The sequence below is a fragment of the Nicotiana attenuata genome, unplaced genomic scaffold (assembly GCF_001879085.1).
Source record: "Nicotiana attenuata strain UT unplaced genomic scaffold, NIATTr2, whole genome shotgun sequence".
NCBI classification, from domain to species: Eukaryota; Viridiplantae; Streptophyta; class Magnoliopsida; order Solanales; family Solanaceae; genus Nicotiana; species Nicotiana attenuata.
Window position 1 is genome coordinate 25203 of NW_017673118.1, and position 12756 is coordinate 37958.

At 36.2% G+C, this 12756-nt stretch overlaps 1 protein-coding gene and 1 non-coding gene across 2 annotated transcripts; both read left to right on the plus strand.

Moving 5' to 3' along the window:
• Window positions 1-1299: 1299 nt before the first annotated feature.
• LOC109215504 (probable alpha,alpha-trehalose-phosphate synthase [UDP-forming] 7) lies at window positions 1300-10303 on the plus strand. The gene is made up of 4 exons (XM_019379574.1): window positions 1300-1499; window positions 2273-4351; window positions 8831-9104; window positions 9256-10303. The coding sequence occupies exons 2-4, from the start codon at window positions 2364-2366 to the stop codon at window positions 9565-9567; spliced, it is 2574 nt and encodes an 857-aa protein (XP_019235119.1). The 5' UTR covers window positions 1300-1499; window positions 2273-2363; the 3' UTR covers window positions 9568-10303.
• A 2072-nt stretch (window positions 10304-12375) lies between these two features.
• Window positions 12376-12447, plus strand: TRNAE-UUC. Its single transcript has one exon. It is a non-coding gene; the product is annotated as a tRNA-Glu (tRNA).
• Window positions 12448-12756: the final 309 nt, after the last annotated feature.

Sequence of the window (12756 nt, forward strand, 5' to 3'; positions counted from 1 at the left end):
CAATTTTGAAGTCCTAAATTTTAGGTACCTTAGTTTAAATAAGAAAAGATATAACAAAATTTTAATGAATTTTTAGGTTTTAAGTATTAAAAAAATAATTAAATAACTATTTTATCTAGTGTGAACTTTATTTTTTAAAGAGTAAAAAAAAAAAACAAATCGTATTTCGCTAAGGAACTACGTACTTATAATATAGTATAAACAAACCTATCCAAATAAAGAATAATTAATTATCTCAGGCTCAAAGTTAACGGCAAATTAGATGATGATATTTATATATGAAATAAGCAACTCATCACCATATTAAATTAAAGTCTAGATTACTAGTCATAATATTGCATCAAAGGACGTTCCTGCGGCAACATTTTTTTCTTTATTTTGAGTTAGTAAATATGATATATCGAGATTAATAATTTTGAGCACTTGTAATTTTTTATTATAACACAAATTTAATAATATTATGTTTTTTTTCCTTAAAGTTTATATTCAAGATGTGGATACAATCCCAACGTGCCTACTTGAGATAAGTCTTTTTAAGAAAGAAAGCAAAAAGAAAAAAAGATGTAAGGTCTATTTTTTATTATTTTTCCTTTTGGTTGGCGGTGGCTTTAGCCTTTGGTTGACAAAAATAGGCAGGGAGAAATTAAAAAATAGTCAGATTTACCACTGGTCGTTGAAAAATAGCTAAGTTTCAAAAGTCATCGAAATTTAGCCACTTTAAATTTGAGCGAAAACACTGTTCAAAATCCGGAAAAATACGCCCGCAAATTTTACGGGAGTTCCAGCATAAGTATGCTTGAACTCCCGTAAATTTTACGGGAGTTCTAGGATAACTATGCTGGAACCCCCGCAAATTTTACGGGAGTTCAAGCATAATTATGCTGGAACTCCCGCAAATTTTACGTGAGTTTCAGCAAGTATAATTGTCCAATATAATATACTGGAGTTTGGAGCACTGGTGCTCCAGTCTCCCGCAAATTTTACAGGAGTTAGCAAAGTATATCGGTCCAGCATAATATGCTGGAGTTCGTACACAAATGCACCAGAACTTCCGTATATTATACTGGACCGGTCCCTGTTGCAGCAAAATAATGGCTATTTTTCATTGACTTGGTAAACGCTGACTATTTTTCATTGATCAGCGTGAAAACTGGCTATACCATGATATTTTATCAAATAGGCACTACCATAATTTGAAAGCTCACGTTTTTGTTTCATGGTCAGCAATTGTCACCTACTAATTATATTCAATAAAACTATATTATTGTTTGAATATTCATTTATCCAGCTCAGGAACTTTCTTTGTACATAATAATATTGGTGGATCACTTTTTTTTATTTTAATTTTATTTTACATAAAGAACAAACAAACCCAACAAAGGTTCTTTCTTTGTTCAAACCCTAGACTTTCACCAATCTTGAAAACTTGCAAGATCGAATCTTTTTTATTTTTTGCTGCCAATGATTCAAAAGGGGTTTCTGCAAATTGAATATCTGAGGTGGGTTTTGATTTATTTTACTTCTTGTGTTTCTTGGTTTAATTTATCTGAAAAATCAATATTTTAGAATGCTGCAAGTCTTCTTTAATTTTTGCTGGCAAGAATTGGGAAGGGGTTTTTGCTAATTGAATATCTGAGATGGGTTTTGATCTATTTTCCCAATTTTTGTGTGTGTGTTTCTTTTGGTTTAATTTATCTGAAAACCAAGATTTGAAATGCTGTAGTTTGATTTCGTGTGGCATAGTTTAAAGATCACATCTTTTGTTAGTTACTTTATACGGGCTTGTCTGGTTTATTTCAATTAGCATTTTTTTTTTCTTGTTTTGTCTGTGGTTTGGTTTTTTGGTCTATGACCAATTGAGATATCTTGGGCTACGGTTTTACATAGTGGCAGAGCCAGAAATTTATAGAAGGGATTCAAAAGTAGCAAATTTTTGAACCCTGTTTGCCAGTTCACTAGAATTTTCTCTTATGTCAAGGACATTCAACAGCTTATATGTAATCGAAAACATTCAATTTTTCCCTATTTGCACAGTATAATTTTTCAATGAAGGAGATTGGATCCCTTTCTTCAACCTAGCTATATGCCACTAGTGTTATATTTTAGCTAGTTGTATGTAAACTTGTAGAGTTTGATGTATTGCAATGAACCAGGCCGAAAAAGAAGCGAATGAATATAGAGGATTCGTATTGACCAACATAACTAGTTTGAGGCATTCTTGTTGTTGCTGTCATTATTTGTATGTAACTTGTACTAATTGATGTCGTTGCAGGTAATTAAGAGCTACCCAATTGAGGGGTTGAGGTTGCATTGTAGGGAGACTTCTTTGTGCTTGGAAAAGACAGTAAAGAATATTAGTAAAAATGATTTCGAGATCGTATACCAATCTTTTAGATTTGGCGTCTGGGAATTTTCCGACAATGGGAAGAGAGAGGGAGCGGAGACGGATGCCACGGGTAATGACAGTACCCGGGAGTATTTGTGAGCTGGATGATGACCAGGCTAATAGTGTTTCATCTGAGAATCCGTCTTCGCTGGCCGGTGATCGGATGATTATAGTGGCAAATCTGTTGCCATTGAAAGCAAAAAGGAGACCAGACAATAAAGGATGGAGCTTTAGTTGGAATGAGGACTCCTTACTTTTGAGACTTAAGGATGGATTACCTGAAGACATGGAAGTGCTATATGTTGGGTCGTTATGTGTTGATGTTGACCCGATTGAACAGGATGATGTTTCTAATTATCTGTTGGATAAGTTTAGATGTGTTCCTGCATTTCTTCCGCCAAATATTGTGGAGAAATATTACGAGGGCTTCTGTAAGAGGCATTTGTGGCCACTGTTTCATTACATGTTGCCGTTCTCACCTGACCATGGAGGCCGCTTTGATCGCTCTATGTGGGAAGCATATGTTTCTGCCAACAAGTTGTTTTCACAAAAAGTAGTTGAGGTTCTTAATCCTGAGGATGACTTTGTTTGGATTCATGATTATCATTTGATGGTGTTGCCTACGTTCTTGAGGAGGCGGTTCAATCGTTTGAGAATGGGTTTTTTCCTTCACAGTCCATTTCCTTCATCTGAGATTTACAGAACACTTCCTGTTAGAGAGGAAATACTCAAGGCTTTGCTCTGTGCTGACATTGTTGGATTCCACACTTTTGACTACGCGAGACACTTCCTCTCTTGTTGCAGTCGGATGTTGGGTTTAGAGTATCAGTCTAAAAGAGGTTATATTGGGTTAGAATACTATGGACGGACAGTAGGCATCAAGATTATGCCCGTCGGGATACATATGGGTCATATTGAGTCCATGAAGAAACTTGCAGCGAAAGAGTTGATGCTTAATGCGCTAAAGCAGCAATTTGAAGGGAAAACTGTGTTGCTAGGTGCCGATGACCTGGATATTTTCAAAGGTATAAACTTAAAGCTTCTAGCTATGGAACAGATGCTCAAGCAGCACCCCAAGTGGCAAGGGCAGGCTGTGTTGGTCCAGATTGCAAATCCTACGAGGGGTAAAGGAGTAGATTTTGAGGAAATACAGGCTGAGATATCGGAAAGCTGTAAGAGAATCAATAAGCAATTCGGCAAGCCTGGATATGAGCCTATAGTTTATATTGATAGGCCCGTGTCAAGCAGTGAACGCATGGCATATTACAGTATTGCAGAATGTGTTGTTGTCACGGCTGTGAGGGACGGGATGAACCTAACTCCGTATGAGTACATTGCTTGTCGACAAGGAATGTCTGGCTCAGAAGCAGATTCAGATGTAGATGAACCTAAGAAGAGCATGTTAGTTGTATCTGAATTCATTGGGTGTTCACCTTCACTGAGTGGGGCCATTCGAGTCAACCCGTGGAATGTTGAAGCAACTGCTGAGGCAATGAATGAGGCTATATCTATGGCTGAACCAGAGAAGCAGCTACGACATGAAAAGCATTATCGTTACGTTAGCACCCACGATGTTGCTTATTGGGCGAGAAGCTTCTTGCAAGATATGGAGAGGACTTGTATGGATCACTTTAGAAAAAGATGCTACGGCATTGGTTTGGGCTTTGGGTTCAGAGTTGTGGCCCTTGACCCTAACTTTAGAAAGCTTTCGATTGATGATATTGAGTCAGCTTATATTAAGTCTAAGAGCAGGGCCATATTCCTAGACTATGATGGAACTATGATGCCTCAGAATTCTCTCATTAAGTCTCCAAGTCCTGAAGTTATCTCAATCCTGAATAAAATTTGTGGTGATCCGAACAATACCGTCTTTATCGTTAGTGGAAGGGGAAGGGACAGCCTGAGCAAATGGTTTTCTCCTTGTAGGAAGCTCGGTCTTGCAGCAGAACATGGCTATTTTGTGAGGTGTGTTTTTGTTCTCTTTCCTTTCACAATAAATGTTCTGTTGTGCGGAGCATTTAATGAATATTTCTATCTTAAAAGCTATATCTTTCCATCCCACATTTAAAGCTATCTCAGGGATTATTATGACCAATCTCCCTTCTCCCAAGAGTGACAGAATACTCGTGTATCTTCTGATCTTTCGACGCTTATTTGAGAACAGTGCAAATCCATTCCTTCATCTTTTTGCTCAATGTAGAATGTCTCATCATATTATGATTTCCCTCCACCTAGTCACGCCATGTGTCTTTGTTGGATGTCCACCTAGTAATGTCAAAAGATTTGAAGCTTGCATTGAAATATATTCTGTTTTCCTCCATGAAAAGCTATCGCAACTACCCGTTTGAGTAGATGGGAAAAGAAAGGATGACTAAGAAGTGATCACAGTGGGTGTAAACTGAGGTAAGGAAGAGGATATAGTGATTCTGGTGGAAAATCATGCCAGAATAGGTTGTTCCACAGTCCTAGGAAGTAGGAAAGAGAACTATTCCGGGAAGAGTGCCCGGGAGCATTTTTTGGGGTAAACAATATTCTTGAGCATGGACATGATATTATTCCACTTCTTTCTCATTGCTTTTACGCTATCCTTAGGACACTCCCATTCATCATTATAGCATTGATCTAATTCTTACTATTCGTATACTTCCTGAACATGATATTATTCCACTTCTTTCTCATTGCTTTTACGCTATCCTTAGGACACTCCCATTCATCATTATAGCATTGATCTAATTCTTACTATTCGTATACTTCCTGAATTTTTTTGATAATGAACATTTATTTTAAAGTTAAAAATATATAACTGTATGGGGTTGAGGGTGCTCACTTGCTGAGCTCCTTGCCTTCCACAGTTGAGATGCAGGGTTCAAACCCTATAAGTAGTGTTCCCCTTCCCCCCTCCCCCTCCACCTCCCTTGATGTAATAAAAATTTAGAAAAACAAAAAAAAAAAGCATATATAACTGTGTAATCACTACTAGGGAAACCAAGCACGACACAGGGAATTGCCTAGTAATTACGTTACGACAAACAAACATGCCTTTGTAATTACTAAGCTTTGTAGTTACTAGATCGGTTAATTGCACGGGACAGCCTCATATCGTAAGGATCTACTGGAAATCTGTGAGCGATGTAGTATAGAATGATACTTCGTCTCTAGAACATCCTAAAGGGAAAATTTTACATAAACTGGGAAGGGAGAACATTTTAGAACTCCAACAAAATGCTAGCTTCAGTTTATTCCGTAATATTTTCTTGATAAGATAAGATAAATTTCATTAAAAGAGTACCAAGGAGGTACTACCAAGATACAAAATTAGACCGTAGCTGTTACAGTTACATCACCAAAACATCCAGAAAATCAAGATACTGAAATAAGTTCGCTTTCATATTTCTCCTGCACCAAAAGCATAAATTCACAAAAGAACTATGGTTCTTTTGGTCTTCAAAACATCTCTTATTCCTTTCCAACCAATATATTAAATTGAGGAAGCTAACTATATGGTTCAAATTATAAACATTGCTCATTTGACACTAGACGCCTAAAGCTGAAATGCATCTGTGCATAAGGCTACTTTTGTCTTCCTCTTTGCTCTAAATAACTATGAGAATCCTTTTCTCTCCAAATTTTCCACCAAAATGCCGGCCAACAGTTTTTTCCCTTTCTGTTGCTTCTCCTTGTTAATTCCTTTCCTTATCCCGCTGTAGAATAACTCCCTAGCTGGCACTAAGTCTACCTTACCCAGTGGCGGAACCAGAAATTTATACAAGGGGATTCAAACAAATTCTAGGATGTCACATTTGGAATTTGAACTATGACCTAAAACAATTTTGAAAACCCTTTACTACTATATTTGAAGTTTTCTTCATGTCAAGGGGATTCAACAGCTCATATATTATAAAAGAAGCTCATTTTTACTAGGGGAGGAACCAGAAATTTATACAAGGGGATTCAACAAATTCTAGGATGTCACATTTGGAATTTGAACTATGACCTAAAACAATTTTGAAACCCCTGTACTACTATATTTGAAGTTTTCTTCATGTCAAGGGGATTCAACAACTCATATATTATAAAAGAAGCTCATTTTTACTCTATTCGCACATTGTAAATTTCCGGCGAACCCCCTTAACACTACCTCGTTCCGCCATTGACCTTACCTGGAAAATGTTCAGAAATAGCTGCCAAAGCTGTGATGCCCTTTGACGCTGTAAAAGCAGGTGGTGATGTCCTCTTCACGCTTATAACCTGTTGCAAAAAATCAATCCCCTCTTTTGCAGATTGCCTTGACTCAGAGCAGCCTCATGAGCCAAAATTCAATTGAAATTTGCTACTTTATGCGAAACTTTGCTTCCCCATATCCTCTAGCGCCATTGGCGTCCCATTAGTAGTGTCAGTGAGGGGCATATAACATGAATATGCGGAGAAAATACCGTTCTGCGGGAGGGTCCAAATTAGTCTATCAGGTTCAGGTCCAACGTCCAGTGTCTGCATAACTTCCCCTCCCTGCTATAGTTGAGTGACACTTTAGACCTCTCAACCATTTCAATTCTTCCTCACTTTAATCTACCAACACTGTCGTATTCTGCATTGACCTATTGATCCACTGGAATCTGTGCTATGCTGAAAATGTCAAGAAACAGTTTTGATAGGGGAATGGGCTAGCCATGGATCTTGTCTAGATAGGATCAGGTTTTCATACTAATATATAGTTGATGACATGAGTAATTTTGTTTTTCATGTTTCTTTCTGAAACCCAATTTATGTGGCGATTTTTGACCGGGCACGAAGTTCAACAAAAAAAAATAAAGACATTTGAAACTTGTGTTCTAAAACAAGCTAGACTTTTGTGTGACTATAAATCATCTCATTAACGTTAAAATGAGACAGTTTAATTGTTTCTAAATTAGGAAGCATGATATTCTTTCTAGGACGGACTAAAACGGAAAGTATGCCACATAAATTGGGACTGAGGAAGTAACTTATTTTTCCAGAATTAATGGCGGAAGACTTTACGGGACCGTCAGTGTCTTGTAGACGTGGAAGTACATATGGTTAAGAAATTTGTACTTTCAGGGTCTTAGAAAATAGGAATTAGGTTGGGTTCAACAGTCAAAATGTAGGTGGTAAAAGGTTCAATTCTATTTAGCTTAACATCTAGGTTTCGCCCTTCTATTCTTGTTGTCGTGTGATCCAGTGTTTTGGAGAGCGCGAAGCGCAAAAAAGCGACAAGGGCTCGCTTCGCTTCAAACGCGAAGCGCACGCTTTATTAAAGTGAAGCGCAATTCTTAAAAAACATAATGTAAATTTGTAAATAATCAAAAACATCAATTTAAATACTTAAAAGTAGGTACTAGGTACCACCAAATCATCCACAAACCATCCACAAACCATAGGACAAGCAAAATCAAAGCTACTAAATTACTAGAATCAACATTTTAATATCCCTATTAAGATATAAGAAAAAACATAATCAATAAACTGAAAATACATATAATATATATAATAATTAATTATACAAACTGAATTATACATTTAAAAAATCACATAAACTGAAAATATAACATATATAATAATTAATTTTAATTACTGAAATATACACTAAAAAACTCAAATAAACTGAAAAAATATAAAATATATAAATTTAAATAATGAAAGAAAGAAGTAAAAAGAGAAACAAAACTCAGAAGAAGAAAGAAGAAGGACGAAAGAAGACAGAACTCCAGCCCAGTGAGTCAGTGACGAAAAAAATGAGAAGAAGAAAGAAAGAAAGAAAGAAGAAAAAAAATGAGAAGAAGAAAGGAAAAGAAAATTTACCTGGACTGGTCAACTGGAGCTGTGGACTGGTGCTGGTCTGTTGCGATGAAGAAGAGAAAAGAAAGCAGAAACTTTCTGTCCCAAAACCCTAATTTTTCGATGAAGAAGAGAGAAAATCGCAGCAATTGTGTTCTGTTATGTCACGCAGCATTAGGGGTTTGTTTTGTATAAAATTAAAAACAGACCCAATCTTTTTTTCTAAAAAAAAATAGGCCCAGATGCGATTTTTCTTCAAAAGCGATCGCTTCGTCGCTTCGCTCGCCTTGTCGCTTTTTTCTCTGAAGCGTGCGCTTCAGCTGTTCGCGTCGCCTTAGGCACAGAAAAGCGATACTCTATCGCTTCGCGTCGCTTCGCGCTTTAAGCGACGAAGCGCGCGCTTTTTCAAACACTGGTGTGATCTGCATTTGATAAAGCATTTGAAATGTTGTTATTGGAAAGAAGTATTTGAAATTAATATTTTTATTTCTTTTGATAAAGAAAGCATTTGAAATTATTGCTGAAATACTTCGCTCCTTTTTGTAATTTGGTAAGTGGACCACATGAATTCGCCCGAGCTCCTCATTTGTTTCGTTAAGCTCAAGCTTGTCTTCTTTGACTTTGCTGATGTTTTATCTTGTGATGTGACAGATGGTCACAAGATCATGAATGGCAAACATGCAGTCAGAACTCTGATTTTGGTTGGATGCATCTTGCTGAACCAGTAATGCAATCCTATACAGATTCTACAGATGGATCTTGCATTGAAAAAAAGGAAAGTGCTATAGTGTGGCAGTATCGTGATGCAGATACCGGCTTTGGGTTTTCTCAGGCAAAGGAGATGCTTGATCATCTAGAGAGTGTTTTAGCAAATGAACCCGTTGCTGTCAAAAGTGGGCAGTTCATTGTGGAAGTCAAACCTCAGGTACATATACTTTTCCCAACTACCAAATTGGTTGTTTCATTCTAACTATTGATGATGTTTGACTTGTCCATCTTTGGTAGATTGCAGTCGCTTAAATGTTGTTCCTAACACATGGTCTGAATATCTTTACTTTTCTCTTTTTCCATTCTAGGGTGTCACCAAAGGTTTAGTTGCAGAAAAAATCTTCACATCGTTGGCAGAGAAAGGGAAAATGGCAGATTTTGTGCTTTGCATTGGTGATGATCGATCTGATGAGGATATGTTTGAGATCATCGGTGATGCTTTATCCAGAAATATTCTTTCTTATGATACCAAAGTATTTGCCTGCACAGTGGGACAAAAACCAAGCAAAGCTAAATATTATTTGGACGACACTTCAGAGGTTAGACTTATGCTAGAGTCTCTTGCTGAAGCAACTCTTACTCCAGCGACTTCTGATGAAGAAGCTGACAACTCGGATTGAGTGTAAGCTGCTAGTAGCCTTGGTTTTGTTTGGTTTCCTTCTTACTGCATATATATATAGATTCCAGGTTGGGCCAGTGACTTTTGTCTCTTTCATAGTTAGCTTTAGGTTTAAGAAAATGGAAATTATAAATTCCGCTCAATCATTCTTTCTTTTTGACATTGATCCATTCTTTTACCCCTTGCCTGGAATTATTTTGTGTGTGAGAAGTGGAGTACTGAAGTTAGAAACTGCCAAATCCTATAGTCCGATGAACATTTAGGGACCCATTAGAAGGAAGGAAACGAGGCGCAGATGAGAGGCATGGTATCAACTATTTTACAAAATAGGCAGTGAATTTTGCTGAACTGAATCTTTTGACCACTCCTGAATTATGCTGGAACGAATAAAGAGCTGACGTTTATTGCGGTGGATAAGCTTAGTTGTCTTGTGACTGCTTGACATCAAAGAAGTACCTTTGGGGTTTTATGTAAGATTTCAAGTTAGACAAGAAATCTGTCGATGGACGTGTAATCTGTTGTGGTAAATAAGCATCAACATGTGGATTTGAGGCGATTGGTATTTTGGCGATCTTATTGTACAGGCTCTTAGGTGATGAAAGGGATGTATTATCTCGATTTCTTTTTTGGTTCATTTGGAAAATATTGTGTGGATACAGGTAATGCAATAATATTTTCTATAAATTGGTAAACCTTCTGGTGTTTTACTAATGATAAAACCATTCTTTTTGTTTTTATGACTTTGTGAGTTTTGACTATCTTCATGGCATCTTTCTGTTTGTCTGTTCTTCTTACCTTTCCCTTTTTGGACCATATTATAAAATACCATGTTGTGATTTGTAATTTTGTGCTAAACTACAACAACAACAAACTAAGGTCTGAGGAGGGTGATGTGTACGCAGACCTTATCCCTGTCTCGTGAAGGTTGAGAGGCTGTTTCCAATAGACTTGAATGCGTTAAACTATGCGAGTCAAATGAACGTTACTAACCTTTCGTGATACTCTGAATGTTGTGAACATCAATTCCGAAAAGGTAAAAATCTTGCTAGTATTGTCACTTCATAGCAGAGTTATGGAGAATTTGGGCAGAGACAAGTGAATACAGGTTTTAGAATAATGTCCAAAGCACATGGCATGATACAACTCCCTATTCCTGGAAAAATTTAGTACCACCAAGGATCGACCAGTTTAATTTCTGAATGTAAATGACATACATTGCTTATAGCCCGTTTGACCAAGCTGCAAAAATCAGCTTATTTTGAGAAGTGTTTTTTTTTTCAAAAGTGCTTTTCTCAAAAGTACTTTTGGTGAGAAGCAGTTTGTGTTTGGCTAATTAGTTTGAAAAACACTTCTGAGCAGCAATTAATGTTTGGCCAAGCTTTAAAAAGCTGCTTCTAAGTGTATTTTTCTCAAAAGTGCTTTTCAAAAAAGTGCTTTTGGAGAGAAGCTACTTTTTTCTGCTTCTCCTCAAAAGCACTTTTTTTCCTTCCAAAAGCTTGGCCAAACACCTCAATTTTTGGCCAAAAGTGCTTTTGGCAAAAAAAAGCACTTTTGGCCAAAAAGAAGCTTGGCCAAACAGGCTATTAGTATTGTTGGATGATGGGAGGTGGCAAGTATCTGATGAAATTAGTCGAGGTGAGTGCAAGCTGACGTGGACACCACGGCTGTAAAAAAAATGACAATTATTACAATATTCTGCACATTGTAGGACGAAGATATTTTCCTTTTTTTTTGGTTGGGGGGTGGGGGATGGAGGGTGGAGGGGGCTCCTTTTGTGCAACACATCCCTATGAACCAGCTCCCCTATTGTAACTCATCACAAAATTCGTAAGACAGTGAACCACAGAAATTCCGTAGCAGAGACTCTTTCTCCTCTATGTGAGAAGTGAGACTTCTCAACTTTTCGCTTTTCGAGAATCAAACTTCGTAATTTTGACAGAATATTTGAATATAAAATCTTTAAAGTTTTTAATATATATACAAATTACGTAAAAAATACTGTAAGTCACAATAATTAATGATCTTAATTTATGTGATAATATTTGACTAAGAACGGAGTTAAAAAATGAAAGATTTTTTTTGGGAAACCAGTGCCTATAATCATCAAATAAAGGATAAATGAATAGTTTAAAAGTTTAAAATGTTACTCCCTCCATCCCAATTTATATTAAGAAGTAAATGAAACTTATACAATTTGTGGTCTAAACAAGCAATAGATATTTGTGTGATAATTAATTATCTTATTAGGGGTAAAATAGGAAGTTTAAAGTTAAATTATTTCTAAGTAAGAAAGTATGACATTTTTTTTGGAAATATATTAGAAAGAAAAGTATAACACATAAATTGGATAAATGAAGTACTAATATCGAAAAATGTCAATTTTTTTGGGACCGTCTAAAAAGAAAATAATGTTACATAAATTGAGACAGAGAGTATTATTTTTCTAAATCTAAGTTTGATTTTCTTAATTAAAATATACGGCTCGTGTATGTTCGCATACCGCATGGATGCATTAAATAAGTAGTACAATATATACTTATTCATATTTGACATTTACACTAAATAATATTAATTTATTCTAATTAACTAATTTAATAAATTAAGAATGCAAATAATTAAAATGATTAAGGTTAGAAGTCTTCATTTAAATACATGTCTTGCATCTATTACTATGACATAAAAATTGAGTGTGAATAAATTTTTAGTGGCCACACAACATGTAGTGATCATTCTTTAGCTTTTTAGAATGATCATCGTTGTCAGTAATTGTGATTAAAATATTAAATGCTGGCAACAAATTTCAATATGATCCGTTATCGTCCAGCGGTTAGGATATCTGGCTTTCACCCAGGAGACCCGGGTTCGATTCCCGGTAACGGAATTTTTTTTTGGGTCCAGAAAAGGTGGATTCACTGAAATCTATAAATGCACTTCAACTTAAAAAAAAAAAGACATTCTCATGCTAAATTGCTAGTTGCCTTCTAAGTTTCTGTTCCTTCGCCATTTCAAAGAAGGATATATATTGCTAGAAAATAAGAGAAGCTGGAATTATTAAACTCCATGAACGTTGCTAATCTGAATAACAAAAATACAAAATTGTGGACCGGTTATATGGATTTTGAGGTTGTTTTAAGAGAAATTTTCATAAAGCACTATCTTTTAGTGGTAATTAGCTATCTATAGATACCAT

Coding starts and splice junctions, on each gene's coding strand:
- LOC109215504 (XM_019379574.1), top strand. CDS start 2,364: ATGATTTCGAGATCGTATACCAATCTTTTAGATTTGGCGTCTGGGAAT. Junction 4,352..8,830: donor GAACATGGCTATTTTGTGAG/GTGTGTTTTTGT, acceptor GTGATGTGACAG/ATGGTCACAAGATCATGAAT. Junction 9,105..9,255: donor TTGTGGAAGTCAAACCTCAG/GTACATATACTT, acceptor TTTCCATTCTAG/GGTGTCACCAAAGGTTTAGT.